This window comes from Macaca mulatta, chromosome 7, assembly GCF_049350105.2.
Source record: "Macaca mulatta isolate MMU2019108-1 chromosome 7, T2T-MMU8v2.0, whole genome shotgun sequence".
NCBI classification, from domain to species: domain Eukaryota; kingdom Metazoa; phylum Chordata; class Mammalia; order Primates; family Cercopithecidae; genus Macaca; species Macaca mulatta.
Window position 1 is genome coordinate 133,041,415 of NC_133412.1, and position 27,805 is coordinate 133,069,219.

Here is a 27,805-nt window from a genome sequence, read left to right on the forward strand (position 1 = left end):
AACATAATTCAAGTCATACATGCAATTAAAAATTTTTCTAACAGCCTCATTTTCAAAATAGAAACAATAATTTTAACAATATTTTTTATTTAACCCAAAGTATCAAAAATATTTCAACATATAATCAATATGAAGATTAATAACGAAAGAGTTTTTTTTTTTTTTCATACTAAGCCTTCAAAATACAATGCGTACCTTACAGCACATGTCAATTTGGACTAGCCACATTTCAAGCGATCGTGGGCCAGTCTGTGGTTAGCGGCTTATCCTACTGGACAGCGCAGATCTAGAGAACGACATGAGACCTGCGGTTGCTTTGGTTTGCCTTTTACTAAGTTCATTTCTCAGCCTCTCTGCCCACTCTGAAAAGTCTCCCCTTTCCCCCCTTTTAATTCTACTTTATTTTGTAAATAACTGTTGTCTCCTGAACATTTTGGAATGCTTAAAAGGCACTCAAAAGCCTGTCCGAGAAAGACGAGAAGACCCTTGGAAGGTCCCTCTCTCCTCCGGACCGCACTGGGCGTTCGTTTGCCGGCGCCGTCCTTCCACGCGGCTCGCCGGGCGCACAGCGGCTTCCGGCTGCGGTCAGCCACCTTTGGCCGCGGGAAGGATGCCGCGCTGGGGGTCTGGGCTCGTCTCGGCTGTCACGCCACCTTGTGACATCACAGCGCCACGCCCTCGGGGCTCAAGGTCAGAGAGGCTCCGGGTTTCCAGGACCCGAGAGTCAAAGATATTCAGTGAGAGAGAGCGAGACTGGAGGACGCAAGGAATAGGTCTGCGCCACCTTGCCCATAACGCGTTGCTTTCAGTCAGGTTCCGCGAACTGGCGAAAACGCGTGAAAACATAAGCGCAGTTACAGAGAAGCCTGCGAGGTAGAGGCTCCAGCTGTTTCCCCTGGAGCCCGAGCGGGGGGTCTTCCGGTTGGACCCCTGCTTCCGCTGATTGGTTGGAGGCCGCCACCACGTGATGCAGACCCGGGTCAGCCTCCGCTTTCCCCGCCCCTTTTATCCCCCTCCCCACCCGGAGGTCGCCGGAGGTGGAGAGCCGGTTACCGAGGCAACCGCCACAGGCAGTCTGTACACACCAGGCCTGGGGCGGGAGAGGGTTTCCTGCCTGCTGCTGCAAGACAGGGATTGGGAAGTCAGAGTGGACTCTGACTTGAATCGGATTGCCCTGGAATCCATCCTCTCTCTTGATAAGGTCAGAATCCGTCACCTGGTGGCCTTCGGGCGTACATCACCTGTAAGCAGGGCCCCGGGAGTCTTTGATCCCCTCTTTTTCCTTCCAAGCCATACCAAGAGGAAGACGCCAGTGAAGCAAAGTTGAGGTCAAGGGAACTCCGTAATGGTGCAATGGTGATGATAATGGTGAAAGACAGTGAGGTGGCTTTATTGAGGCAGTCAGGGTACCAGAACAAAGTTCAAGAGAAGGAAAGGGAGGGTGGCCTACAGCCAGCTATGCAGCCTTTACTGCACCAGTTAAGGTTCTGGGCTGGGAGAACCAAATGCTCCCTGACCAAACCTGACACTGCTCGTCTAGAGAGTGTAGGGGGTTTATTTGGACCGTCAGTGATAACTGATGGATTCTGATCCTTTTATACCCAAACGAGGAAATAATTTGACCCATACAGGACTTCTACTGGGCAGAAAAAAAAAATGAGGTTTCTCAGAATAACACCCTAACCAACGCTCATGGCAGACAGAAACATGGTCCTTTATACTCTATCATTGTACTCTGGTCATGGAGAACAATTATGTCTTTAAATTATACCATATGCCTGTGGCATGACAATTAACCCATTAAACAATTTTTTTTTAACACCTAGCATGTGCCAGGCAGTGAAGTTGTGATAGGTTCATAGTTTCTGCCCTGAATGAACATGTAACCTAGTAGGGAAGAAAGGCCCGTAAACACTGCTTTACAGTGTGACAAGTGCTATACGTAGAGTATGTGCAAGCCTTAACCAGAATCACAAGAAAGAGAATGCTTATAATACTACCAGAGAGAATGAAAGTCTTCAGAGAGAAGAGTGTTGATTTAAATCTTTAGGGAAGTATGGAGTATGCCATACAGCCAAGGGAAAAGGACATTTTAGGGAGAGGAAACAGCCCATGCCAAAGTACAGAAACATCCCGTTCAGTTCCAGAGAACGATAGTTGTGGCCTGAACCTAGGGTCCTCTGTGGAGGCTGTGGTTGATGAGCATGTGAGGTAGGCAGGAGTCAGAGCATGGAAACCATGAATAGCTTCCAAAGGGGTAAAGCATGAGCAGATTTACCATTCAGGAGGCTGTCACAGTAGTGCAGAGGATGGACTTGAGGGAAGACAGACTACAGGGAGGACATCCAGTTAAGGTGAGGTAATGAGGGCCTGAACCAAGACAGAAGCAGTTGGAATGAGGAGAAGGAAAAAAATGTGGTCAGACTTTTAAGAGGTATGTGCAGAAGGATTTAATGAGTGAATGAACCTAGCGGGATAGAGTCAAAGATTGGTTGAGGATAATAGCTCAACCAATAGAAGAATGGTGGTGTTATTTTTCAAGAGAAGGCATACATTAGGAGAAGGAGGCTGGTTGGAAAATATAATGAGTTCAGTTTTGAACACAGTAACACACTGAATTTGAGATGCCTTTGGCACGTTCAGATGGAGCTTTTTCATGTGGGCAGTTGGATTTTTTTTCTTTTTTTTGCACAGAAAAGAAGGATTTTTCACCATGAAGAAAATAATTGGTTTGAAAAGCACAAAGTAGGCTGGGTGCAGTGGCTCACACCTGTGATCCCAGCACTTTGGGAAGCCGAGGCGGGTGGATCACTAGGTCAGGAGTTCGAGATTAGCCTGGCCAATATGGTGAAACCCCGTCTCTACTAAAAATACAAAAATTAGCCAGGCGTGGTGGCACGCGCCTGTAGTCCCAGCTACTTGGGAGGCTGAGGCAGAAGAATCACTTGAACTCGGGAGGCAGAGGTTGGATTGAGCCAAGATTGTGCCACTGCACTCCAGCCTAGGCGACAGAGTGAGACTCCATCTCAAAAAAAAAAGGGGAAAAGAAAAGCACAAAGTAGCTTTGAAATAACAAGTAGAGAGAAGCCAAGGAGAAAAGTTGAACCAAAGAAGAAAACTTAAAGGAGAGAGTCATCAGCATTGTCATATGCCATGTCAGGGTCAAGTTGAGAACTGAAACATGTCCACTGTCTTTGGCAATTAGAAGGTTATTGTTGACCTTGGTGAAAACATGCTGTAGTGTCTTGAGGTGTCCTCAGTCTAGACGGCAGTGAATACAGGACTGAATGCAGGTAGTGACGTGTTGCTAATGATTATCTAAAAGGTTTACCATAAAGGTATCTAAAAACAGCTATTTATAGAAGAACATAGGAGAGACTTTTTAATATAGGAAAGACCTAATATTTATATACAGAAATAAAAGAGATCCTTGAGAAGGAAATTTGGGAATAAATGAAAGAGGAAAATTTGACAGCAGTATTCTGAAAGGGACAGATAAGGACAGGATCAATACATAGGAAAAGGGATTTGTTTTGGACAAAAGGAAGAACACCTACTAAGACAGGAGTCAGAAGGAAAAGAAAAATACATGTTTGAGGGGAAGGAAATAAGAAACACACATTTGATGGCACCACTGTTCTCTATGAAAATGGGGTCAAGATCATCTATTGAGACAGAGAGAAAGACCTTGAAAAGAGTGGTGAAAGTTTAGAATAGTCAGTAGTGTCATGAATCTCGAGTCACTAGTCCCACTCTCCTAGGAGAGGAAAATATAAAACACTTGTTGCTGAAGATCTAACTGAAGTTAGAGGTCATACATTTGTAGTGACTTCAACTCCATGCTGGTTAGGTGAAATTTTCCAGCAGCAATTCAAAGTGGAAAGATTAATCCAAGACATGCAGTTTGAGGTGTAAAAGCTATAGAAGTTCCTGGTGGCTTCTGGTTTTGTGGGGGAACCAGAGAAGACCTTTAGCCTCTTAAATGGGCCGGCCCTGAAAGAGCTTCAAAGAGCAGGAGAGTGGTTACAAGCTGGCCAACAGGACATTCACCTCTTGATGAATTCAGTAACTTCATCTGGAACCCTTGAGTCCATTTGTGACTGGAGAAAGCATACAAGACTTGTAAGTACCAGGAAGGTCTAGCATCTTTGTAATTCAGAAATAGTTATGCAACTTATAGAATTTGGGGTTTTATAATTAAATTGTATTTTTCTAATTAGCTGTTGAATTAGAATAAGATTTTCTGCTAAATAAGGGCATTGATGAAGAGAAAATAAGTTGAAGTGAGAGGTAAGATTTGTATCCCAAATGGGCATATGTTTCTTCCAAGGAAAAGTAGTCTCCTTAAATAAATGGAGAGCTATACCTTGTTCTTGAGGATTACTCAAAACTGTAATATGGAAGTTCTCCCTAATTAATCTTTACAATGCAACCTCAATCAAAATCCCAACAGAATTTTTAAAAACTAAATACAAAATAATCATATATTTTATTTGGAAAAAAACATGGAAGAATATCCAGGAAACTGCCAAAAAAAAACATGAGGTGGGAATTTTCAATATAAATCACAGTAATTAAAACAGATATGGCAGGGTGTGGTGGCTCACGCCTCCCAGCACTTTAGGAAGCCAAGGTGGGCGGATCACGAGGTCAGGAGATGGAGACCATCCTGGCTAATACTGTGAAACCCCGACTCTACTAAAAATACAAAAAAAAAAATTAGCTGGGCGTGGTGGCGGGCACCTGTAGTCCCAGCTACTCTGGAGGCTGAGGCAGGAGAATGGCGTGAACCTGGAGGTGAAGCTAAGGGTGAACCGTGATTGCGCCACTGCACTCCAGTCTGGGCGACAGAGCAAGACTCCATCTTAAAAAACAAACAAACAAACAAACAAAAACAGATACTGGTGCAGGAATAGACAGAGCTAAGGAAAAACACAGATTAGAAAGTCCAAAATTAGGTCCTAGTGTATGTGATCATTTTGAATATAACAAAGAGAATGATTTAATTCCTTCTACAATAGATATCTTGGACAAAGGCAAGATAACTTAGAACACCATTTGGTGAATTTGGAGCGTTGAAGGGAAGCCTTTGTCCTTTGTGTCGTGGTGGGCAGCTAGGCTATCCTTTGGTAATCACAGACTTTAATCCAGTATAAAAGGGTTTCTCTTCCCATGAGTAGAGATGCTGCAAAACACTTTTTTAACTTGGTGCACCATTCAGATAAATCTGGAGAGATAAGACTGTGGCCTGCATCTATGTGTGGGCCTTTGATGGAGCTTCCAAATTCTTTCAGGTTGCTTTCTTGACTGGCTTCTCTCGCAGCCTATGCTGTAATATCCTGAGGTTGTCTAAGAATGGAATAAAGACACAATTGCCAATAGAAAGCAGGGAAGGAATGCACAGCATTTCCTTCAGTATAGACCCATCATCTGACCACTGTCACCACCGCCACTACCACCACCCTATTCCAATCACCATCCTCTCCCACTTATATTATTACAACTGCCCATTAACTAGTCTCCCTGCTTTTGCTCCAAACCCTACAATCTATTTTAAACATAGTAGCCAGAGTGATCTTTTTAATACTTATGACAGTTCATGTTACTCTTCCACTCAAAATCCCCATATAGCTTTTCATCTTACCATAATAAAATCCAAAATCCTCATAAAGGTCTACAAGATAGCACACGATTTGACCCTGAAATAACTCTTTGACCTCACACCCTACCATTATTTATTTCTCTCAATGTACTCCAGACACATAATTTTCCTTGCTATTCTGCAAATATGCCACGTATACTCTCTCACTGCCCCTCGCCCCAACTTTTTTTTTTTTTTTTTCATTTGCTGTTTCCTTCGCCTGTATGCATTTTCTCTACATTCCCGCATGGCTCACACTCACACTCCCTTATATCCTTCATTTCTTTGCCCAGATTCCACATTATCATCTGATAAGGTCTTGATCTTCTCTTTCCTCCCACCCCTGTCATTCTCTGTCTGGGGTTCTGTCTTATGCCTTCAATATGAATATTAACAATGAGTGAATGAATGAACAGAGTCCAATGTATTAGGATAATTTACTGACTGTGTTTTTCTTTGTGGTGCTAGCTGGGGTCCCGTCCCTCCTTCTTGACTCAGTGTCTTAGTCTATTTTGTGCTGCTATAATAAAATACCTGAAACTGAGCAATTTAAAAACAACACAAATTTATTTCTCACAATTCTAGAGGCTAGAAAGTCCAGTATCAAGGCATTAGCATCTGGTGTCTGCTTCCAAGATGATGTCTTGAAGTCTACCTCTTCTGGAGGGAAGGAACAGTATGTACTCACAGGGCCAAGTCAGAAGGGCAAAAAAGGGATGAACTTTCTCCATCAAGCCCTTTAAATGGGCAGCTAATGGGCACCTAATGCCATTTGGAAGGGGAGGAACCCTCATGACCAAATTACCTCTTAAGGGCCCACCTCTTAATACTATCATATTGGCAACACCTGAAGTTTGAAGGGGACACATTTAAACCATAGCATTCAGCATGGTAGGGCAATGTCCTCAATTTACAAAGCATGAGTACAAATACAGACTGTGTGCAATTTTCTGGTACGTTTCTCAAACTCCTTTGATTTGGTCCCTTATATATAATACACAGCTACCCCTTTCCCAACCACTTCTGCTCTCAATTTGAAGATTTTTAAGAATCGTTTTGTGAAACTTCTTTCCCTGGTACCTTAAATTTTGGTCTGTAATATGGTTTGGCTGTGCCCCCACCCAAAATTTCATCTTGAATTGTAATAATCCCCACATTTCAAGGGTGAGACTAGGGAGAGATAATTGAATCATGGGGGCACTTTCCCCCATGTTTTCTTGTGACAGTGAATTCTCACAAGATCTCATGGTTCTACAAGGGGCTTCCCCCTTCACTCAGCTCTCATCCCGCCTCTTGCTGCCTTGGGAAGAAGGATGGTTTGCTTCCCCTTCTGCCATAATTATAAGTTTCCTGAGACCTCCCCAGCCATGTGAAACTGTGGGTCAATTAAAGCTCTTTCCTTTATAAATTACCCAGCCTTGGGCATGTCTTTATTAGCAGTGTGAGAACAGACTCTGGTTTGTGTTGATGGGCTTTTTTTCTCAATCTGATGTTGTCTCTGTCATTTTTAAAGACCTTTCTCAATATTTCTGGCAATCATTGCTCTTTTTGTAGCACTGCTATATTCTTTTCTTGTTTTCGTATTTCTGTAGTCATTCTAGTGGGATTTGGGGAGGGAAGATAGGTCAATACACGGACTCAAATCATCATCTTTTTTTCTTAACATTTTAATTTATGTATATGCCAGCACATGTACATAATTTTGCATAAATGAATATAAATGAGCATATAAATGCCTTTAAAATCAAAATTTAGGTAGAATTTCATTAAAGTATAACATACATACAGAAATCACACACATCTTAGGTATCTAACTTTATTTTCAAATTGAACATAACCAGCACCTAGATCAAAAAATACATCATTATGAGCACTCTAGAAGCCCCTCTTTTGCCTCCTCTTAGTTGCTCTTCCCTGAAAGGTAGCCAATATCCTAACTTCTAATACTATAGTTTGTTTATCTTACATGAATTGAGTCATACAGTATTACTCATTGCGTGTCTCTTGTTCAGCATTTGTTTATGTGAAACTCACTCGTTGCAAATAACAATAGTTGTTTGTTTCTCATTCCACTTTTAGGTAGAAATCCCAAAGAAATTTGTAGCTATGACCTGTATGACAAAATGTTCAGAGAAGCACTATTTAACCCCCAACTGGAAACAGTCCAAATGTGTACCCATGGTAGAAATAATAAATGTCTATACACTCAAACTAGGCAATTCTAAACATGCTTTTTAAAAAGTATAATTTCTTCTTTTCCATTTTTGCCTGGATCTATCCCCATCCAGCTTTACATTTATATTCTAGTCACAACAACTTTCACCTGCATCTAAGGAAACTCATATTAACAACTTAGTATATATCTTTCCATATTTTCTCCTGACAATAATTATACACATACATGCATTTACATATATACACACATGCCTATGGGGGAGTTGCTATTGTAAAGAAAGGGGTTAACTGTATACCATTTTCTACATCTCTCCTTGTCAGGTCATTATATTAAAAGCAGGATTCTTATATTTTTTAGATAGTATATATCTGGAATAATATTCAGAAAATATTACAAATTATGAAAGTTGGATTAAGTTTTATTGAAGCTACTTGAGTATTAATTGGTTCATATTCTCTAGAATGAAGGAGAAGTTGTAGTATTTATTTAAATAAACATTTATTACTATGCCAAATATGTTGCTAAGCCCTAAGGATTCTTCTCTTTGCAATCTAAGTATATTTAGAGAACTGTGTTCACTTTTAGACACGCAGTGTAATACAAAGGACAACCAGAGCCTGTTCAAATGAGAGAAACATGAGTATATAGTGAGAGAACTAACAACTTCAACTGTTAGTAAGGTAAGAGTGTAGATGAGAGATGACCATTTTCTTCAAGTATTGAAGGCTCATCGTGTGGAAAAAAATTTATACCAAGGGGTTTGACAACAAAAGGGAAGGAATTATGGAAAGAGAGATTTAAAATTAAAATAAAAAATAACATCCTAACAGAAAACCCCCTCAGAGTTTATACAGATACTTGGTAATGTACTATGTGAAGATTTCAAACTACAGTTGGGTGGTTCAACCTTAGTAGCGTTAAGGTCTATTTCAACTTTGAATGACAATGACTTTAATATTTATTTCATTTTTTCATTTTCCTTAACAGTTATAATGTTATGATCACTGTTTTTAACGGAAGATGATTGAAAGTGAAAACCTAAACCAAGAAGAAATAATTAAAGAACTGGTGAGTCAAAGTCAAATTTCTTTTTATAACATTTGCAGCAATAGAAAATGGAAAGTTTTTATGCTCCTTTCTAGAGCTGGAAGGGTTACTTAGTGATTTCCTCTACCTAGTGACTTTTGGAAGCAGAGAATAATCATATATGTGATATAACTTTCTCTCGTGAGATTACAAAAATGGCATCAGTGCAATTGACAATTTATAATTTCTAATGGTAAAAGTAATCTTTTGATTATATAAAATAGGTAATGACCAAATTTCTTTCCTTTAAAACAGTGTTTGTGCAATGGCTTATCTTATGAGATGGTTGGACAAGAAGGATCAGATACATCAAAGTTGGAGATGTTTTTCTTAGGGTATCCTCGTATAGTCGGATTATCATTATTTCCTAATTTAACTAGTCTTACCATTGTTGCTCAAGATATAAAAGAAATTTCAGGGTTAGAGCCTTGTTTACAACTTAAAGAACTTTGGATTGCTGAGTGCTGCATAGAGGTAAGTGTAAACATAAAACCTTACACAGAATATTTTATTCCGAATTCTTTGTCTTTAGAAAAATAATTCATTGAAATATATGCATAAGGCATGGGTTAAGACAGATAAATGAGCAAAGGATAGAAATTGATTTGTACAAAGGAAAAAATAAAAACGAGGAATTAAAACATAAACGTATTCTCCTTTTTAGTAATCAAAGTAAATCAAATCAAAACAGCAAGTTACTGGTACAAAACAGACACATAGACCAATGGAACAGAATAAAGAACCCAGAAATAAGACCACAAACTATCTGATCTTTGACAAAGATGACAAAAACAAGCAATGAGGAAAGGATCATCTATTCAATATATGGTGCTGGGATAACTGGATAGCCATATACAGAAGATTGAAACTGTACCTCTTCCTTATACCATATACAAAATTAAACTCAAGATGCATTAAGGACTTAAATGTAAAACCCAATATAAAAATGCTGGAACACCACCTAGGCAATATCATTCTGGACATAAGAACAGGCAAAGATTTCATGACGTTGACACCAAAAGCAATTGCAACAAAAGCAAAAATGGACAAATGGGATCTAATTAAACTAAAGAGCTTCTGCAGAGCAAAAGAAACTATCAACAGAGTAAACAGACAATCTACAGAACGGGAGAAAACTTTTGCAAACTGTGCCTCTGACAAAGGTCTAATACCCAGCCTCTACAAGGAACCTAAACAAATTTACAAGAAAAAAACAAACAACCCCATTAAAAAGTGGGTAAAGGACATGAACAGACACTTTGCAAAAGAAGACATACATGTGGCTAACAAGCATAAGAAAAAAAGTTTAAAATAACTGATCATTAGAGAAATGCAAATCAAAATCACGATGAGATACTATCTCACACTAAGAATGGCTATTACTAAAAAGTAAAAAAAAAACAGATGCTGGCAAGGTTGTGGAGAAAAAGGAATGCTTATACACTATTAGTAGAAGTGTAAATTAGTTCAACCATTGTGGAAAACAGTGTAATGATTCTTCAAAGACCTAAAAACAGAAATACCATTCAACCCAGCAATTCCATTACTGGGTATATAACCAAAGTAATATAAACAATTCTGTCATAAACACAAATGCACGTGTATGTTCATTACAGCAGTATTCACTGGCAAAGACATGGAATCAACCTAAATGCCCATCAGTAGTAGACTGGATAAAGAAACTGTGCTATGTATACACCATGGAATACCATGCAGCCATAAAAAAGAATAAGATAATGTCTTTTGCAGGAACATGGATGGAGCTGGAGGCCATTGTCCTTAGCAAACTAACACAGGAACAGAAAACCAAATACCACCTGTTCTCACTTAGAAGTGGGAGCTAAATGATGATAACGTATGGACACATAGAGGGGAACAACAGACTCTGGGGCCTACTGAAGGTGGAGGGTGGGAGAAGGATCAGGAAAAATAACTAACGGGTACTATGCTTAATACCTGGGTGACAAAGTAATCTGTACAACAAACCCACATGACAGAAATTTACCTAAATAACAAACCTGCACGTGCACCCCTGAACTTAAAATAAAAGTTCAATAAATAAATAAATTGATTTGTGCAAAGGAAAAGCAGAAATAAGGAATTAAAACATAAACATATTCTACTTTTTAGTAATCAAATCAAATCATAGCCAGTATTACTTAGTAATAAAATTGGTCCACTTAGACACTATTGGTTGTGTTGAAATTCTAACATCTATCTTGAAAAGAAATATTGCAAAACATCAAGAGCCATCATGGAAATGTACGGGGCATACGTTTTGACTTAGAAGTCCCTACTCTAAGATTTTATCCTAGAAAAGTAACTCAATAGCAGAAAACAACCATATGCATGAAGCTACTTGTTGCAGCATTATTTGTAACTAAAAATTTGAAACATAAATATGCTATACATCAGGTAATTTTTCAGACAATTATAAACTTAATGAAATATTCCATAATTATTAAATATAATTTGAAGGATTATGAAAACATTTTAGTCTTAATTTAAAAAGAGTCCCACAAAATTGTATGTGCATTAGGATTATGATGTGCTTACATGGTTATAATCATAACCATATAATCATAATCATTTCTATATGATTATAATCATAACCATATAGAAATATAGAATATATGATTATATATGATAAATATTATTATAATTATAACCATATATAAATAGATATAGAGTTGATTAAAATTTAAAGAGAACATGCAAAATTGAAAATAGTTGTATTTAAGTGGAAAACATGGAATATATTTTTTTCTTTTAAAACAGTTCATTTTGCTGGATATTGATTTTGCAATAAAATATGATATTTAAAAGAAAATATACTTAGAAACCTACTTTATTGGATTAATAGCAAAACATAAACTAACACTATTCAGTCTCCTTTTCATTTACAGAAAATTGAAGGTCTTCAGGAATGTAGAAATTTGGAAAAACTATATTTATATTTTAATAAAATTTCCAAAATAGAAAATTTAGAGAAATTAATCAAATTGAAGGTTCTTTGGCTGAACCACAATACAATTAAAAATATTGAGGTAAGATAATAATTTCAATTATCTATATGTAAAACCAATTACTACTGTAGAGTTTAAACCGCAATGTTCAAGATCATATTGTGGTTAAAGGCCAAACTATTCATGACTGGTACAATTATTGTTGTCAAAAAGAACTAACATGTATATAGCATTTTATAAGGTACAGAGGATATTGTATACATTACCTTCTTTACTCTTTACAAGCCTAAAAGGTAAGGCATTGTTATTCTTTCTTTGAAGGTTAAAAAAAAAGAGATTTAGAGAAGTTACATAACTTGCCTAAGATTATAAATATACTCTGTGTGATGTATTCTTTTCCTCCTACTCCTCCTTTTTTTCCTCTCTACTCCGCTTCCTGTTCTCTCCTCCAATAATTCTAAGTTCCAGTATAGAGAACAAAGGTGGCTTCTTGGAGGCACTCATTTCCTTCTGTGCTCGTGATGCACAAAGTACCCTGTGCTCAGAGCACCTGGAGAACTAACCAGATTAATCAGAGATGATTTGTAAATGTTAATTTTAATTATTTGTTCTAAATTGTATGTTGTCTAAATTTTTAGGGTTTGCAAACTTTGAAGAATTTAAAAGATCTCAACCTTGCTGGAAATCTAATAAATAGCATTGGTATGTACTATTTCATTTGGAATCTGAGATAATGCTATAGTCATTTTTCATCAATATAAAAAGGATATGCTTAGATTTTTTTTTTCTTTTAGGCTTTTTTCTGTGATATATTTGCAAAGCATATTGAAGCCTGTGAAAATATTATTCATTAATCAGTGATTACTAATTATACAATGGTACCATCAGTCTGTTTATATGCAAGAAATGATGGCTACGTACAACTCAGAAGTATGACAGAATATAAACAGAAGGTAAAATAATAAATTTAATTCTTTTCATCTTATTTTTTAAAGGTCGATGTCTTGACTCCAATGAACAACTGGAAAGATTAAACCTTTCTGGTAACCAAGTATGTTCTTTCAAGGTATGTTTAAGTGGAATAATTTTTATTTATCATCCTGAATCATGAACCATTGTGTTGCAGAAACTGTACTAAAAAGTCCCCCATTAAGGAATAAGTTCATTATTTTGGGCTGATGCTCCAGGAAATTTGAAAGTCATCTGACCACATTGGCCTTAATGATCTGACACTATTGAAACCAAACAAATAACTATTTACCTGGCTCTTAGGATACGATTTTCTCTTAGTTTTCTTCCAGTCTTTTGGCTACATCTCTTCAGTTTCTGTTCTTTTATCCTCTCCGAGCATGTAAGATATGGACTTCCCTTGATCAGTACTGACATCTTTTCTCATTTCTGTCTGCATTTATTCTCTAAATAGTCTCATCATGCCTTAAGACTTTAAATACCCTTTGTGTACTGATTACTCTAAACTAGTACCTTTACTTTCCTTGACAGCTCTCCAGAACTGTACACATATCTTAATGCAAACTAATTTTTCTTCTACCAGACCTTCTCCTGCAGTCTTCCTCACCTCTCTAAATGGAGTTTCCATTCTTCCAGTAACTTAAGCCAAAATCCTTATAGTCATTTTTGACTCTTATTATTCCTTCATACCCTCATCCTATCCATCAGCAAGTACAATTGGGTGCACCTTCAGAATATGTCCAGAGTCTGATCACTTCTTACCACCTGCATCACTACCAGGCTGATTCAAGACACTATGATCTCTAACCTGCATTAATGGAAAAAAGCTTCCTAACAATTTTCCTGTTTGTCCTTTCCCTACTATAGATCTGTTCTCCACACAGAAGCCTTATGGAACCTTTAAAAATCTGTCAGATAAAAATCACCCTTCTGCTTAAAACCTTCCCTTGGCTTCTCATCTCTTTCAGAGTAGAAGACATTTCTTATAATGGGCCATAAGACTACCTAATCTAGCCACCCCACCACCCCCAACCTGTCGCTTTGACTACAGCGTCTACCACTCTCTCCTTCGTTTGTCCAGTTTCAGCCACACTAGTCTGAATATACCTAGCACACAGTAATCTTAGGGCCTTTGCACTCGCTGGAATTTTCTTTCCTCATATACCTGCATGGCTCATTTCCTCGTTTATTTCAGGTCTTTGTCAAAATATTATGTTCTAAGTGACACCTTTCCTTCCCAATTTAGGTGTAATAGGAAAACCCTCACAACCCTCCCCAACCTGCAGCACTCGCTATCACTGTGCCACTGTTTTATTTTTCCTCTTGGCACATCCCTTACTAGAATACCAGCTCTCTGAGTACAGGAACTTTGCCTGTTCTCTTCATTGCTATATCCACAACCCTTAACATAGTGTTGGACATGTAGTAAATCTCAATAAACATTTGTCAAGAACATGAATGAAAGAGAAACAACCAAATAAAGGGACTTAATATTTATCACATATAATGTTGGTTAAAAGGTGACATTTATAATTTTGACAGTGTAAGACTGAAGGTGCATATTCGAACACATCCTCTAGAAAATATTGAAGAAAGGTAAATTTACTATAGAAATAACTTTGAGTTCATAAGTATTAAAGTAGGCATTATTCTACTCAGGCAAAAATATAAAAATACCAAAAAGCTATAGAATGAGGCAGATTAAGTCCCTTAAAAAGATATGTAAACAAAATTCTATTAGTGAAATTCAAGAGGAAATATTTGATAAGAACTTTAAAGTGTCAACAGAATTTGAACAAGCATTGGTGGGAGGATCTTCTGGGTAGTAGGGCGTGGGCATTCTAAGAAGGGGAAAACAATATGTACAAACACAGAGAAGTGAGAAATCAAGGGGTATATTTGAATAACACCAGCATTGTCATTTGACTGGAATATAGAGTATATATAGCAATATTGGAAGTTAACTAGAAAGGTCAATTGGGTCTCGAATATAGACGGTATTTTATAGACAACAGAGAGCTGTAAAATTTTTGAGCAAGAAAGTGATATGATCAGAAATGTTCTTTAGGGATAGTGATCTGGAGTTAGTGTTTATTGACTTGGAACAGCTAGAAGAAGAAAACCCAGTCAGGAGATTTCAGGAATAATCTAAATGAGAGATTGTGAGACTACGAATTGGAGTGTTAAGAGAAAAAAGAAGAAAAGAAGAAGAAGAGAAGGAGGAGGAAAGACGAGGAAGAAATAGATGCAAGAGACATTATGGTTGTTGAATTTGCAGAATTTCACAGCTAGTAGAATGTGAAGAGCTAGAGAGTCCGAAATGAATCTGTGATTACAGTTCTTAGCAAGCTCAAAAAATATACAAATCAGAAAAATAATGGCTAGTTTTGTGGGGGTGAGGGGAAGGGAATGTGTCTGGTTCTGGATATGTTGAGTTTAGAGTACCAGTGGGGCCCTCCAGGTGAAGATCTGCACACACAACACTGAGAAATGGGTAAAGAATAGTCAATACCTTACAATCTTGGCATAACAAGCAAGAGTGTGAAGCAATGCTTAGGGCCATGGCAAATTGTCTCTACCAACATTGAGGCCATCAGATAGGTGATCAGATTAAACGTGGAAAATAAGCCATGATAGAAACCAGAGACACTCAGAGGGTGGTAACAGTTGTGACAGGGACAGGCAGTAAGATAGATAACAGGATTGTGTGTGTGTGTGTGTGCATGCATGCATGCACATGCACACGTGTATCTTTCCCCTTCTAGTTCTGCCAGTTTAAGATACTACACTAAATCTTTAAATCATACTTACTATATGGAAATTCTAATTTTCAGCCTGGTAAACACATCATAAAATTAAAACAAACAGACAAAAAAACCTTTGAAATAATTCTTACTTTTAAAAGAGCTCTTTTAAATCAATTAGAAACAAATAATCTAAGATACCCAGTAGAATAAAGGATAAGTGAGCAGATAATTCATAGAATTGAACTCCACATGACTAGTAGATTCATAAAATAATTTTCAATCCTACTAAGAATGAATAAAATGAAAAATAAAATGTGATATAAGGCTGGACATAGTGGCTCATGCCTGTAATCCTATCACTTTGGGAGGCCAAGGCAGGCGGATCACTTGAGGTCAGGAGTTCGAGACCAGTCTGGCCAACATGGTGAAACCTTGTTTCTACTAAAAATCCAAAAAAAAAAAAAATAGCCAGGCGTGGTGGTGGGCGCCTATAATTCCAGTTACTCAGGAGGCTGAAGCAGGAGAATCTCTTGAACCTGGGAGGCGGAGGTTGCAGTGAGCTGAGATTGCACCATTGCACTACAGCCTGGGTAACAGAGCGAGACTAGGTTTCAAAAAAAAAAAGAAGATATAATTGTAATTGATAATATTTTATATAGTCAACATTTGATAAACATGATACTCTGTGTTAGAAAGATTAGGATAAGATGGGCATTTATATGACATTGGTAATCATTTAAAATGATAGAACTTTTCTAGAAAGCATTTAGATAATGTGTACCAAGTCCTTTAAACAGGCTTCTATCCTTTAATCTATCAATTCCTCTTTTAGGAATCTATTCCAAGAAAATAATGTGAAATGTGGATAAAGCTTTTATACTTAAAATAGGCTAAAATTCCAGAAGAGATCAGAGAGAGAGCTATGAATGTTAAATTCAGAGTGCTGTGGGAACATATAAAAGGGAGACCTAGCCTTGTTTGGGATATCAGGACAAGACATCCTTGAGGAGCTAATGTTGCAGCTAATGATATCAGACGTGAGTAGGAGTTGCCCAGGCAAAGACCCTTCCAGGCTTAAAAGTTAAAGCATGTGTGAAGGCTCAAGGTGGTTGAAAGGGGTATGGCAGATTCTACGAACTAGAAATCCTCTGTGACTGGAACACAGCAAGGGAAGCAATTATGACATAAGGCTGAAGAAGATAAGTGCAGGATTCTAGGAAAATAAGGCATTGCCCTGTCAAGAAACTATAGGGAAGTTTATCTTACCTGGCTAGCCATGGTACCCTTGTGGTGGTTATAAGCCGTGGCTGCATAGGCAGAAAGACCTCTCAGGTCTAGCTCTGCCTCACACTAGAGGCAGCATAATACAGTGGAACATGAAGTTTAGGTGAAATAACAATGTAAAGTACCCGAATAGTGACCACCACATAGTAAGGACTCAACAGATCCATTGTTCTTATTATTTTATTACCATTACTTTAATTACACTGACCTGCTGTATTTCAGTATCTTTATTTTAAAAATGGTGATAACAGGATTATTATAAAAATTCATTGTGTGTCATAATATTTAAAAAGGCTTTTTATGGCATTATGACTGTCACGAAAACATTGAACCTGATTCACAGGAGCTTTTACTATCTTCATATTAGAAATGTTCCTGGAACACTATTATCTTAGATTTTTATCTCTAACCTTTCCTCCTACCCTAAGAAGATAACTATCCTATCCTGGTGGTGACTGAATAAATTCTGTGCCCACCTTCCAACCATACCAGGCACCAGAGCACTAATTTTCAGTGAGATTTTGTGCCTTCATGGACTCCACTGTCATCTGAATTTGGCATGTAGTTGGGGGATTTCTGTGTAGGAATTCAGAGTTTATACCCACCATCTACCAGCTCATTTATACCCACCATCTACCATAGTCAATGAAACATAGCAACCCAGTAATCAAAGGCTGCCAAATGGTTTACCTTCTTGCCCCTGCAGAATTTGACCAAATAATTCTCTGCACAGCTCTGTCCATAAATTTTCCTTTTAGAGCAACTCTGCTTAGTCCTCCTCCCCACATAGGCTCAGCCCAAGCCTCAGGTCAGACCAGTGAGCCACATTCTCACTTGTCCAGAGAGAGTTTGGAAATATATTAACCACCTCAACCTGTATTACTCTTGTTTCCAGCAACCTGACTTCACTATTCTCTTTTCCATTCCTTTTTTACTGTAACTTTAGAACTAATGCTTCCTGGTTCTTCCTTTGGATTTCCCTTAACCTTGATTCTGATTTTTCTAGCTAGCATTGCATCCTTTCACGTTTGACTCCACCACAGTACCCTCCTATCTCAGGCACCATCCTGGTAATGAGAAAGTATGAGGATATCCTCAAAGTTGGTTGAAAGTAATCAATTTACTTTACATATTTATTTAGTGCCTGCTGTGTTCTGAGTGCTGAGTGTTGGGAATACAATGTTAAACAAGACACAAACCGTGTTCTCCACAAGTTTATTGCAGGGTTAGCAAACGTTTTCTGTAACGACAACAAAAAAAAGCCAAATAGAAAGTATTTCAGGCTCTGTGGGCCACATGTGGCCTCTACTGCATATTCTTCTGTTTTTTCAATACTTAAAAATGTAAATAACATTCTTTTTTTGCAGATTGGGGGCCAAAGCCCATATAGACCCTTGGCTTATAGATACAAGCAATTGGCAATAGGGTATGATAAAGTCCATACCAAAACTAAGCTCAGTAGCTAAAAGAGCTCTTAGGAGGAACATCTATCCCAACATTGGGGGATGAAACAAGGCTCCCAGGGAATATGACACTGGGTTGGGCCCTGACAGATTAAAAGGTGAAACTGGGGTGAAGTTCAGGCCACTCAAAAGGAGCAGCATGGGTAAAGGTCTAAGGACAAGATAGGGCTGGGCACATTCCAAAACTTCAACTGGTTCAATATGACTAAATCATAAAATATTAGGGTTTAAACAGGAAGAGGCAGGATGGAAGAGTTAATCAAGAGCCAGATGACAAATAAAGGAAAGTATAAATAATGACTTAAACATCAGGAAAAAATATTTTAAGGAGAAACATTGGTCTGAGAGTGCATATCAATCCTTCCTCATCCATAGGTTGTGAGAGAACTGAGGCCCTCAAGGAAAGTTAGACTTTAGTTGACCATAATAGGTAAAACAGGTACTTAATGGAAAAAACAAAACAAAAAAAACCCAAAAATCAGGAATTCCATGATGATTGTTTGTAATGAACAGGGGATCCCATAGCCTTTAATGAATAGAGCAGATCTGGAAGCAGGGAGGATGAACAGGAGTGTTTCTAGGTGATAAGTATAGGAAATAGGAGTGAAGAAAGCAGAGACCTACAGGTATCCTGGGGGCAATTAGCAAGAGGGGCCGTGTAGGGAGGCAACATATTAATGAACAAATGTGCTCGCATCACTGGCTTCAATGTTCCAGCTGGAATACATGATTTAGTAAATATTTAAAAGGCATAGTGGTATAGCGTATTGTTTAATTATTGTTTCTATTTTCTTCGGGAATTTAGCTTGTTTTTCAATAGAGAGAAACATTTTAGGCATCTAAATCACTTTAATGTATTTAAGCACATAATTAGAATGCATTAGAGTATGGCTGATCTTAAGTGTTCAAATACTGCCTTTAGAAATGACAGTCACAATTAATTGAACATTATCTTTGCTGGTGTTTTAGGAGCTCACGAACTTAACCAGGCTGCCTTGCTTAAAGGATTTATGTCTGAATGATCCTCAATATAAAACCAATCCAGTTTGTCTTCTGTGTAATTATTCCACACATGTATTATATCATTTGCCTTGCCTTCAAAGATTTGACACATTGGATGTGTCAGGAAAGCAAATCAAGGAACTGGCAGATGTAAGTACATCCCTAATCAGGCATCTGTGATTTCTGTTTTATTAGTTAGTTTATTAGTTAGGCTTCTTTCTGGCCATGTCCACATATGGTAGGTAGGATTATCAGTTCAGTTCTTGTTGCCAAGTCTACTTTTGCCCTAGTGAACTGGATATTACACATAAAAGTATATAAATAATAATATTAATACTAGAATCTTAATTTTGATGACAGTACTGGAAGGTGAAATAATGAAGTAATATTGCTTCTAATCTATACAAAACAAGAAGGAAATTGAAAAAAATAAGTGTCAAAAATAATTAGACTAGTGCCATGTATATATAAATTAAAGCTTAAATAACAGAAATGTAACAACCACTTCTCCTTTGGAATATTACATATCAAAATTAGAAAATATCTATGGTTTATGGTAGTCGACCAAGGATTAGGTAGATTTTAATCTAATTAAAGATGGTTTGTGATTATCTGAAAGTTTAAGTAGCTGAGGACATCAGGGGAAGAGAAGTAACAGATGAAGACAGGAGTGGTGGAGGCCAGATTATGTGAGACTGTAGACTGTTGTAAGGACTTTGGTCTTTATTTTGAGTGAGATGGGATCCACTGGAAAATTCTGATCAGAGGTGGGACTAAGATGACTTATGGTTTAAAGGGATCCTTTTGAATAATGTATTAAGAATAGACAATTAGAGGGGGAAAGTTGAAAGCAGAGAGACCAGTTAGGAGATTATTCCAGTAACTTAGATGAGCAATGTGGATGGTTCAATGCATGGTGTTCACAGAGAAAGTGGTAAGAAGTTGGATTCTGGTAGCAGTTACAAGATGGAACCTATCTGGGTTTACTGATGGATTGGATATTAAGTACAGAGGAAAGAAGTAGAGAATAATTCCAAGATATTGACTGGAGCAATTCAAAGAGTAAGTTGCTATTTGACGACATGAGGAAGAGTATAGGAGGAGTAGGGGAGGAGTAGGTTTAGAAGGAAAAATCATTATTTTAGAATCATGATAATTTTAGGCATGTAAAGTTTGAACAATTTTTTGAATATCCTAAGGGGACATGCTCAGTAAGTAGTTGGATATCCATATGAGTCTACTATGTGGGAGAGTTCCCCAGATTGGGGGTATAAATTAAAATATGAGAACTGAAAGCAGAAAGTTGGTACTTAAAGCTGTGGACTGGATGAGTCACCAAGGGAATGGTGTGGAAGAGAAAGTGTGTCACTTGGGTGCTAAATGTTGGGTAGATGAGAAGGAACCTACAGAGGAGACTGAAAAGGAGAACTAAGAGAGGCAGGTTCTTCTGACATTCTGACTGAGATTCTCATACATTTGGTTCAGTCTTGTAAATGTCAGGAGTAACATAAAGAACAACAAAAAAAGAAATTGTTAGACAGTTTCTAACATCTTAAATTAAGTAATTATATTTCATTTTCTTATTGTAAAATATTTACCCTCCCTTTACCTTTTAAGGCACAAATAAGATATATACTATAGTCCAACTTTAGATTCAGACCAAAATGATTTTCAAATTCAAAGTATTTTTAATGTATGGATTGATATAGATTTCTAAAATGCTTTTTTCCTTACTATGCATAAGAAGACAAGTTGTGGCAGTTCTTTGTGATGAATTCTTGAACAGAGTGCTATTGATTCTTCAGATTTTCACCTATGACTGTGACCTAGTTTGTGTAAACTACAAGTGGCAGGTAAAGTCAGAACCTACCAGGAGGACCACCAAAGAGTTAGTGTGAGACAGAGGGAAGAACATATGGGTTCAAATCCGAAGACTTGGATTCAAGCCCCCAACTGCATGTGCTACTACTGAAGCTCAGTTTTCTGAACTGAAACGAAGATGATGAAAATAGTATCTGCTTTTCAGCACAGGGTTGTTTGGGGGAGCCAATGAGTTAATGTACATAAAAGCCCATTTTAATTGTTAAGTAGTATAAAAATAAGTGCTATGAAACTATAGTTGAATATAATTCTGTTTATGACTTTGAATTCTTTTTTGGCTACCTAAGATGCAAAGGGATCAAATTTTGTCTTAGTACAAACATGCAGCTGAATTTAGCATTATAACTAGTCCAATTTCTTTTTCTTAAAAGTTTTGACAGGTGTGGAATTCTACCAAAGTCTTTGAAAGTGACTTTGACATTAATTTTTTAAAGTCCGAATACAAAAAGCAAGTTGCATGTGGTCAGCCTACAAAGTTGATTGGCTATAGAGTTACAGTTTATAAAATAGTCTTCCCTCCTTCCCCAAAATCTTACTATATACTCTCAAACAAGGACAAAAAAAACCCCGTTCATTGACAACTCTTATTTATTGTTATGACATACTAAGTGATTTTGAAAAAGTTTAGAAATAGTAAAATATCATAATTTTTGTTTCTATATGAAGATATAGGTACATTCTTAATAAATTAGAAAAAGTTGAAACTATGGTAAGATTTACTAGACACTAAAGTCAGTCATTTTCTGCAGAAGATGGGGCAACTGAGAAGATGGGAAACATAAGTGGGAAGTAGACTTTTCATTGTATAAATTAATTTTTTTGGTTTTTGAAATGTGAATATATTGCTTATTCAAAAAAATTAAAATAAAACTCGTATGTTTTAATCTTTTATTTACCCCACCTAGGGGATTCCAAGTTAAATTTAAATTTTAGATAAACAATAAAGATGTTTTAGTATAATTAAATAAGTATAAGTAAGTTTAGTATTATGTATATTAAAACATTATTTGTTGTTTATCTGAAATTCACATTTAATTTGGTATCCTGTATTTTATCTGACCAAATTAACTCCATCCCATGTTCTCTTGTTGTGTTATTTTCTCCCTTTTATTTACAATTGATGCATAATAATTCTATATATAATGATCAAATAAGGGTAATTAGCATATTCATCTCCTCAAACATTTATTTTCTGTTGTGAACATTCAAAATCCCTTCTTCCAGATTTTTGAAAATATACACATTATAGTTAACCATATTCACCCTGCAGTGCTACAGAACACCAGAATTTATTCTTCCTATCTAGCTGTAATTTTGTACCCTTAACCAACCTTTCTCCCCATTCTCTCCTCCCGACTACCTCGCCTACAGCCTCCAATAGCTACAATTCTGCTCTCTACTTCCATGAGCTCAAAAAATGTTTTTAGTTCTCATACGTGAGTGATAACATGCAGTCTTTATTTTTCTGTGCCTGACTTATTTCGCTTAACATAATGTCCTTCAGGCTCAACCATATTGCCACAAATGACAGGGTTTCATTCTTTTTTATAGTTAAATAGTATTCCATTATGTATATACACGTGTGTGTGTGTAATATGATATACATATATTACATTTTCTTTATCCATTCACCTATTGATGGCATTTAGGTTAATTCTAAATCTTAGCTATGTGAATAGTGCTGCAGTAAACGTGGGGGTGCAGGTATCCCTTGGATACACTGATTTCCTTTGTTTTGGATAAATACCCAGGAGTGAGGTTGCTGAATCCTATGGAAGTTCTGCTTTTAATTTTTTGAGAAAACTCCATCCTGTTTTTCATAATGGCTGTACTAATTTACATTTCTACTAACAGCATATAAGAGTTCCCTTTTTTGGGCCCAGGTGAGCAGATCACTTGAGGTCAGCAGTTTGCAACCAGCCCGGCCAACATGGTGAAACCCCATCTCTACTAAAAATACAATACACATTAGCCGGGTGTGGTGGCAGGTGCCTCTAATCCCAGCTACTCGGGAGGCTGAGGCAGGAGAATTGCTTGAACCCACAAGGCAGAGGTTGCAGTGAGCCGATATTGCGCCACTGCACTTCAGCCTGAGCGACATAGTGAGACTCTATCTCAAAAAAAAAAAAAAAAAAAAAGAGTTCCCTTTGCTCTGCATCCTCACCAGCATCTCTTTTTTTGTGTGTGTGTGATTTTTATTTGCATTTCCATGATGGTTAGTTAGTGATGAGCATTTTTTCATATACCTAGTGGCTATTTGTATGATATCTTTTGAGAAATGTCTGTGCAGTTCCTTTGCCCACCTTCTGGTTGGATTATTTGTGTGTGTGTGTGTGTGTGTGTGTGTGTGTGTGCGTTTCATTTGTGTGTGTATGTGTTTGGGTTTTTTTTGTATTTTGTTTTGCTGTTGAGTTGTTTGAGTTCCTTGTATATTCTGGATATGAGATCCTTAATGGATGAGTAGTTTGCAAATATTTTCTCCCTTCCATAGTTTGTCTCTTCACTCTGTTGATTGTTTCCTTTTGCTGTGCAGAAGCTTTTTAGTTTAATGTAGTACCATTTGTCTATTTATGTTTTTGTTGCCCATGCTTTTGAAGTATTTGTCATAAAATCCTTGCCTAGATCAATGTCCTGAAACATTTTCTCTTTTTTCTTCCAGTAGTTTTATGGTTTCAAGTTTTACATTTAAGTCCATTTTTTGAGTTGATTTTTGTATATGTTGAGAGATAGGGGTCTAGTTTCATTCTTCTGTATGTAGATATCCTATTGTTTTAGATTTAAGAATTTATTAGAATTATTTTTAGCTGTAACTGACCCACAGAATTTTGTATTGGATTTCCTATTCTCTCCAAATAGGAAAAAAAAAAAATCAAGAAACACCATTTCCCATTTCTTAAGTTACAATTTTTTCTTTTAACTCAGTTGCACTTCAGAAATTAAGCTTTTATTTATAAAAGATATTTAATCAGTTTATCATGATCCTAAAACAAATTTTTTTCTTGACTATTCTTTGTTATGATTGTCTTATTTTTGGCAGGGGAATTTGGTGATTTCAGTTGCAGTACTTCATAATATGCATGGGGAAATAGAATTCTTTTGGCCTCTCATCATACTATGTATTTGTTTCTATTCTGCCTTTTATGCCAGAAAATTACATTAGGATCTTAATTATCCACTCCATACTAAATAAATTTCATAAGAAAAGACTGCATCTGTAGAAAATACATGTCTAAGAGTGTAAAAGTCTTCCAACTTATTTGCTTTCATTATTTCAGGTAAACAAAACCATGTCAGATTTTTTATAATGCCTTAAATTTGTTTATGGTCTTCTCAGATAGTTCTTTTTAACTAACATAACTCTCAAGTACCATTTAGCTGGTGCATTTCTTAATTATGGATTTAATCAATTTATCCTGATAAATTTATTAATAACTGAATGATGCATTGTTATTAAGGAATGCAAGATAAATGGATTTGATAGACATTTAGTAATTTGCTTAGCCTAATGAACATTCTTTTATAAATTTGAAAAAATATTATATTCCTTAGCCATGCTTTTAAAAAATGAATTGAGTAATGTAATATTTGCTTTTAATTCTTATTAATTTCTTTTATTCCCTGAGTTAATCAAATAGGAATAACGAGTTATATGTTTGCTCTAATTGTACTGCCTCATTACCTGTACTATTTTATACATTACATTTTATCTGTAGTCTCTTTATGTTGTTATTCTGGAAATAAATGTGAATTTGCCTCACACTTTATGCCTCACAAAGAAAATCTTTGGAATTTTATATTTTTTATTAAGTTTAAATATAGAACTCTGTGTAGCCATTGTCACTCCAGCTATCATCTTTATTAGTACCTGAGCATGCAAATCATCTAAATTGTTATATAGAACATACTGTACTTATATAATATCACTAATAATTGCCTATAATTTGTTTTAGCTAATTTTTATGTTGTTTTCTTTCTTACTTTTAGACCACAGCAATGAAAAAAATAATGTATTACAATATGCGTATAAAAACTCTTCAGAGGCATCTTAATGAAGACCTTGAAAAACTGAATGATCGAAAATGCAAATTACAAAAGTTGCCAGAAGAACGAATAAAATTATTCAGCTTTGTGAAGAAAACCGTAAGATTTAGTAATGTAGAATTCCAGTGGCCATATCTTAAGAAAACTGTTAGATAAGATAGCAAGCAATATATTTTAAATTATGTATATAATACACACACACACACACACATATGTAATTACTACTGAATTTCAAGTTAAGCTTGCTCCAAAAAAGTTTTGATTCCAAGTACTTAACTAAGCTGCATTCTGTGCTTAGAAGTCTGCAATTCAAAAAAGGTGTAGGTGAGTAGGTTGCAAAAATTTTCTCCCATTCTGTAGGTTGCCTGTTCACTCTGATGGTAGTTTCTTTTGCTGTGCAGAAGCTCTTTAGTTTAATTAGATCCCATTTGTCAATTTTGGCTTTTGCTGCCGTTGCTTTTGGTGTTTTAGACATGAAGTCTTTGCCCATGCCTATGTCCTGAATGGTACTACCTAGGTTTTCCTCTAGGGTTTTTATGGTATTAGGTCTAACATTTAAGTCTCTAATCCATCTGACAAAGGGCTAATATCCAGAACCTACAAAGAACTCAAACAAATTTACAAGAAAAAAACAAACAACCCCATCAAAAAGTGGGCAAAGGATATGAACAGACATTTCTCAAAAGAAGACATTCATACAGCCAACAGACACATGAAAAAATGCTCATCATCACTGGCCATCAGAGAAATGCAAATCAAAACCACAATGAGATACCATCTCACACCAGTTAGAATGGCGATCATTAAAAAGTCAGGAAACAACAGGTGCTGGAGAGGATGTGGAGAAATAAGAACACTTTTACACTGTTGGTGGGATTGTAAACTAGTTCAACCATTATGGAAAACAGTATGGCGATTCCTCAAAGATCTAGAACTAGATGTACCATATGACCCAGCCATCTCATTACTGGGTATATACTCAAAGGATTATAAATCATGCTGCTATAAAGACACATGCACACGTATGTTTATTGCGGCACTATTCACAATAGCAAAGACTTGGAATCAACCCAAATGTCCATCAGTGACAGACTGGATTAAGAAAATGTGGCACATATACACCATGGAATACTATGCAGCCATCAAAAAGGATGAGTTTGCGTCCTTTGTAGGGACATGGATGCAGCTGGAAACCATCATTCTTAGCAAACTATCACAAGAACAGAAAACCAAACACCGCATGTTCTCACTCATAGGTGGGAACTGAACAATGAGATGACTTGGACTCGGGAAGGGGAATATCACACACCAGGGCCTATCATGGGGAGGGGGGAGAGGGGGAGGGATTGCATTGGGAGTTATACCTGATGTAAATGACGAGTTGATGGGTGCTGACGAGTTGATGGGTGCAGCACACCAACATGGCACAAGTATACATATGTAACAAACCTGCACGTTATGCACATGTACCCTAGAACTTAAAGTATAATAATAATAAAAAATTAAAAAAAATTTTAAAAAAAGTGTAGGCTTATTAAATTATGAATTTTGTTAAAAAAACTATGTATTTTAATGTGAGTTAGAGTGTTACAAAAATTGTTAGACTTATTTCAGCTGCATTTTTATTAGATGCCAGCAGGCTGTACTCAAAATTCATTTGCTTGTTTAAGGTGCTAAAAAAAAAAAAAAAAACAACCCTTTACTAATAATATTAAGGTATACAACAAAGTGGGAATTTTAAGTCAAGCTATATTTTAGTAATATGCATGCATTTTTATTTAGAATAAATTGGATTTCTTTTACTAAAAGTAGACCCTGAAAAAGTAAGCATTATTTAACTCAAAACAGAATCTTGTATATATAATAATTCTTGTATTTTTTTCAGTATGAGGAAATAATGGATTATTCAACAAATGGTATTAGAAAAGTAGTCAAACTATTTGGGAGCTGGAGAGTTGGATCCTTCATTTGCACTTTACAAAATGTAAATACCAGTAGGAAAAAAAGAATTAAATGTAAAAATCAAAACATGAAAACTTGAAGAATAAATATATAGATGGATATATTTATCTGATCTCAGCCTGCTAAATTAAAGAAACACTAGAAATCACAAAGGAATAAAATGTAGATTTGATTTTTTAAAAACCAGTGAAATGCTTTTGTATTTAAAATCATCATTAATAAATGTAAACAAAAAATGAAACTGAAAAGTGTCTTCAACAAACATGATGGACAAAGGGTCAATATCCTTAGTATAAAAAGGTGCTCATATGTAAAACAAAATAAAAGGTAAATGTCTAAATAGAAAAATTGAGCAAAGTATGTAAACTAGAATTTTGCAAAAGTAGAAATAAAAATGACTAAGAAGCATTTGAAAGAACTCAATTTGATGATTAATTCAATTTGATGATTAATTTCCATATGTTAATTAAGATACCAAGAAACTGTTTTACCTATAAACTGTCAAAGTATGACACATGACAGTACTCAGGCTGGTGAAGACGGATGTGACACACTAGATACCACTTATGGAAGTGTAACTTTGGTCA

The 27,805-nt window shown here is 36.5% G+C and overlaps 1 protein-coding gene across 1 annotated transcript in view; it reads left to right on the forward strand.

The window, feature by feature from the left end:
• Positions 1-551: 551 nt before the first annotated feature.
• Positions 552-27,805, forward strand: part of LRRC9 (leucine rich repeat containing 9) — a 142,592-nt gene continuing 115,338 nt past the window's right edge. Inside the window, exons 1-8 of the mRNA XM_015143805.3 lie at positions 552-1,201; positions 8,805-8,885; positions 9,159-9,377; positions 11,810-11,950; positions 12,508-12,571; positions 12,865-12,935; positions 19,302-19,484; positions 25,200-25,355. Coding sequence (XP_014999291.1) covers positions 8,838-8,885; positions 9,159-9,377; positions 11,810-11,950; positions 12,508-12,571; positions 12,865-12,935; positions 19,302-19,484; positions 25,200-25,355 — 882 coding nt within the window. The 5' untranslated portion in view covers positions 552-1,201; positions 8,805-8,837. The remainder of the gene's footprint in view (positions 1,202-8,804; positions 8,886-9,158; positions 9,378-11,809; positions 11,951-12,507; positions 12,572-12,864; positions 12,936-19,301; positions 19,485-25,199; positions 25,356-27,805) is intronic.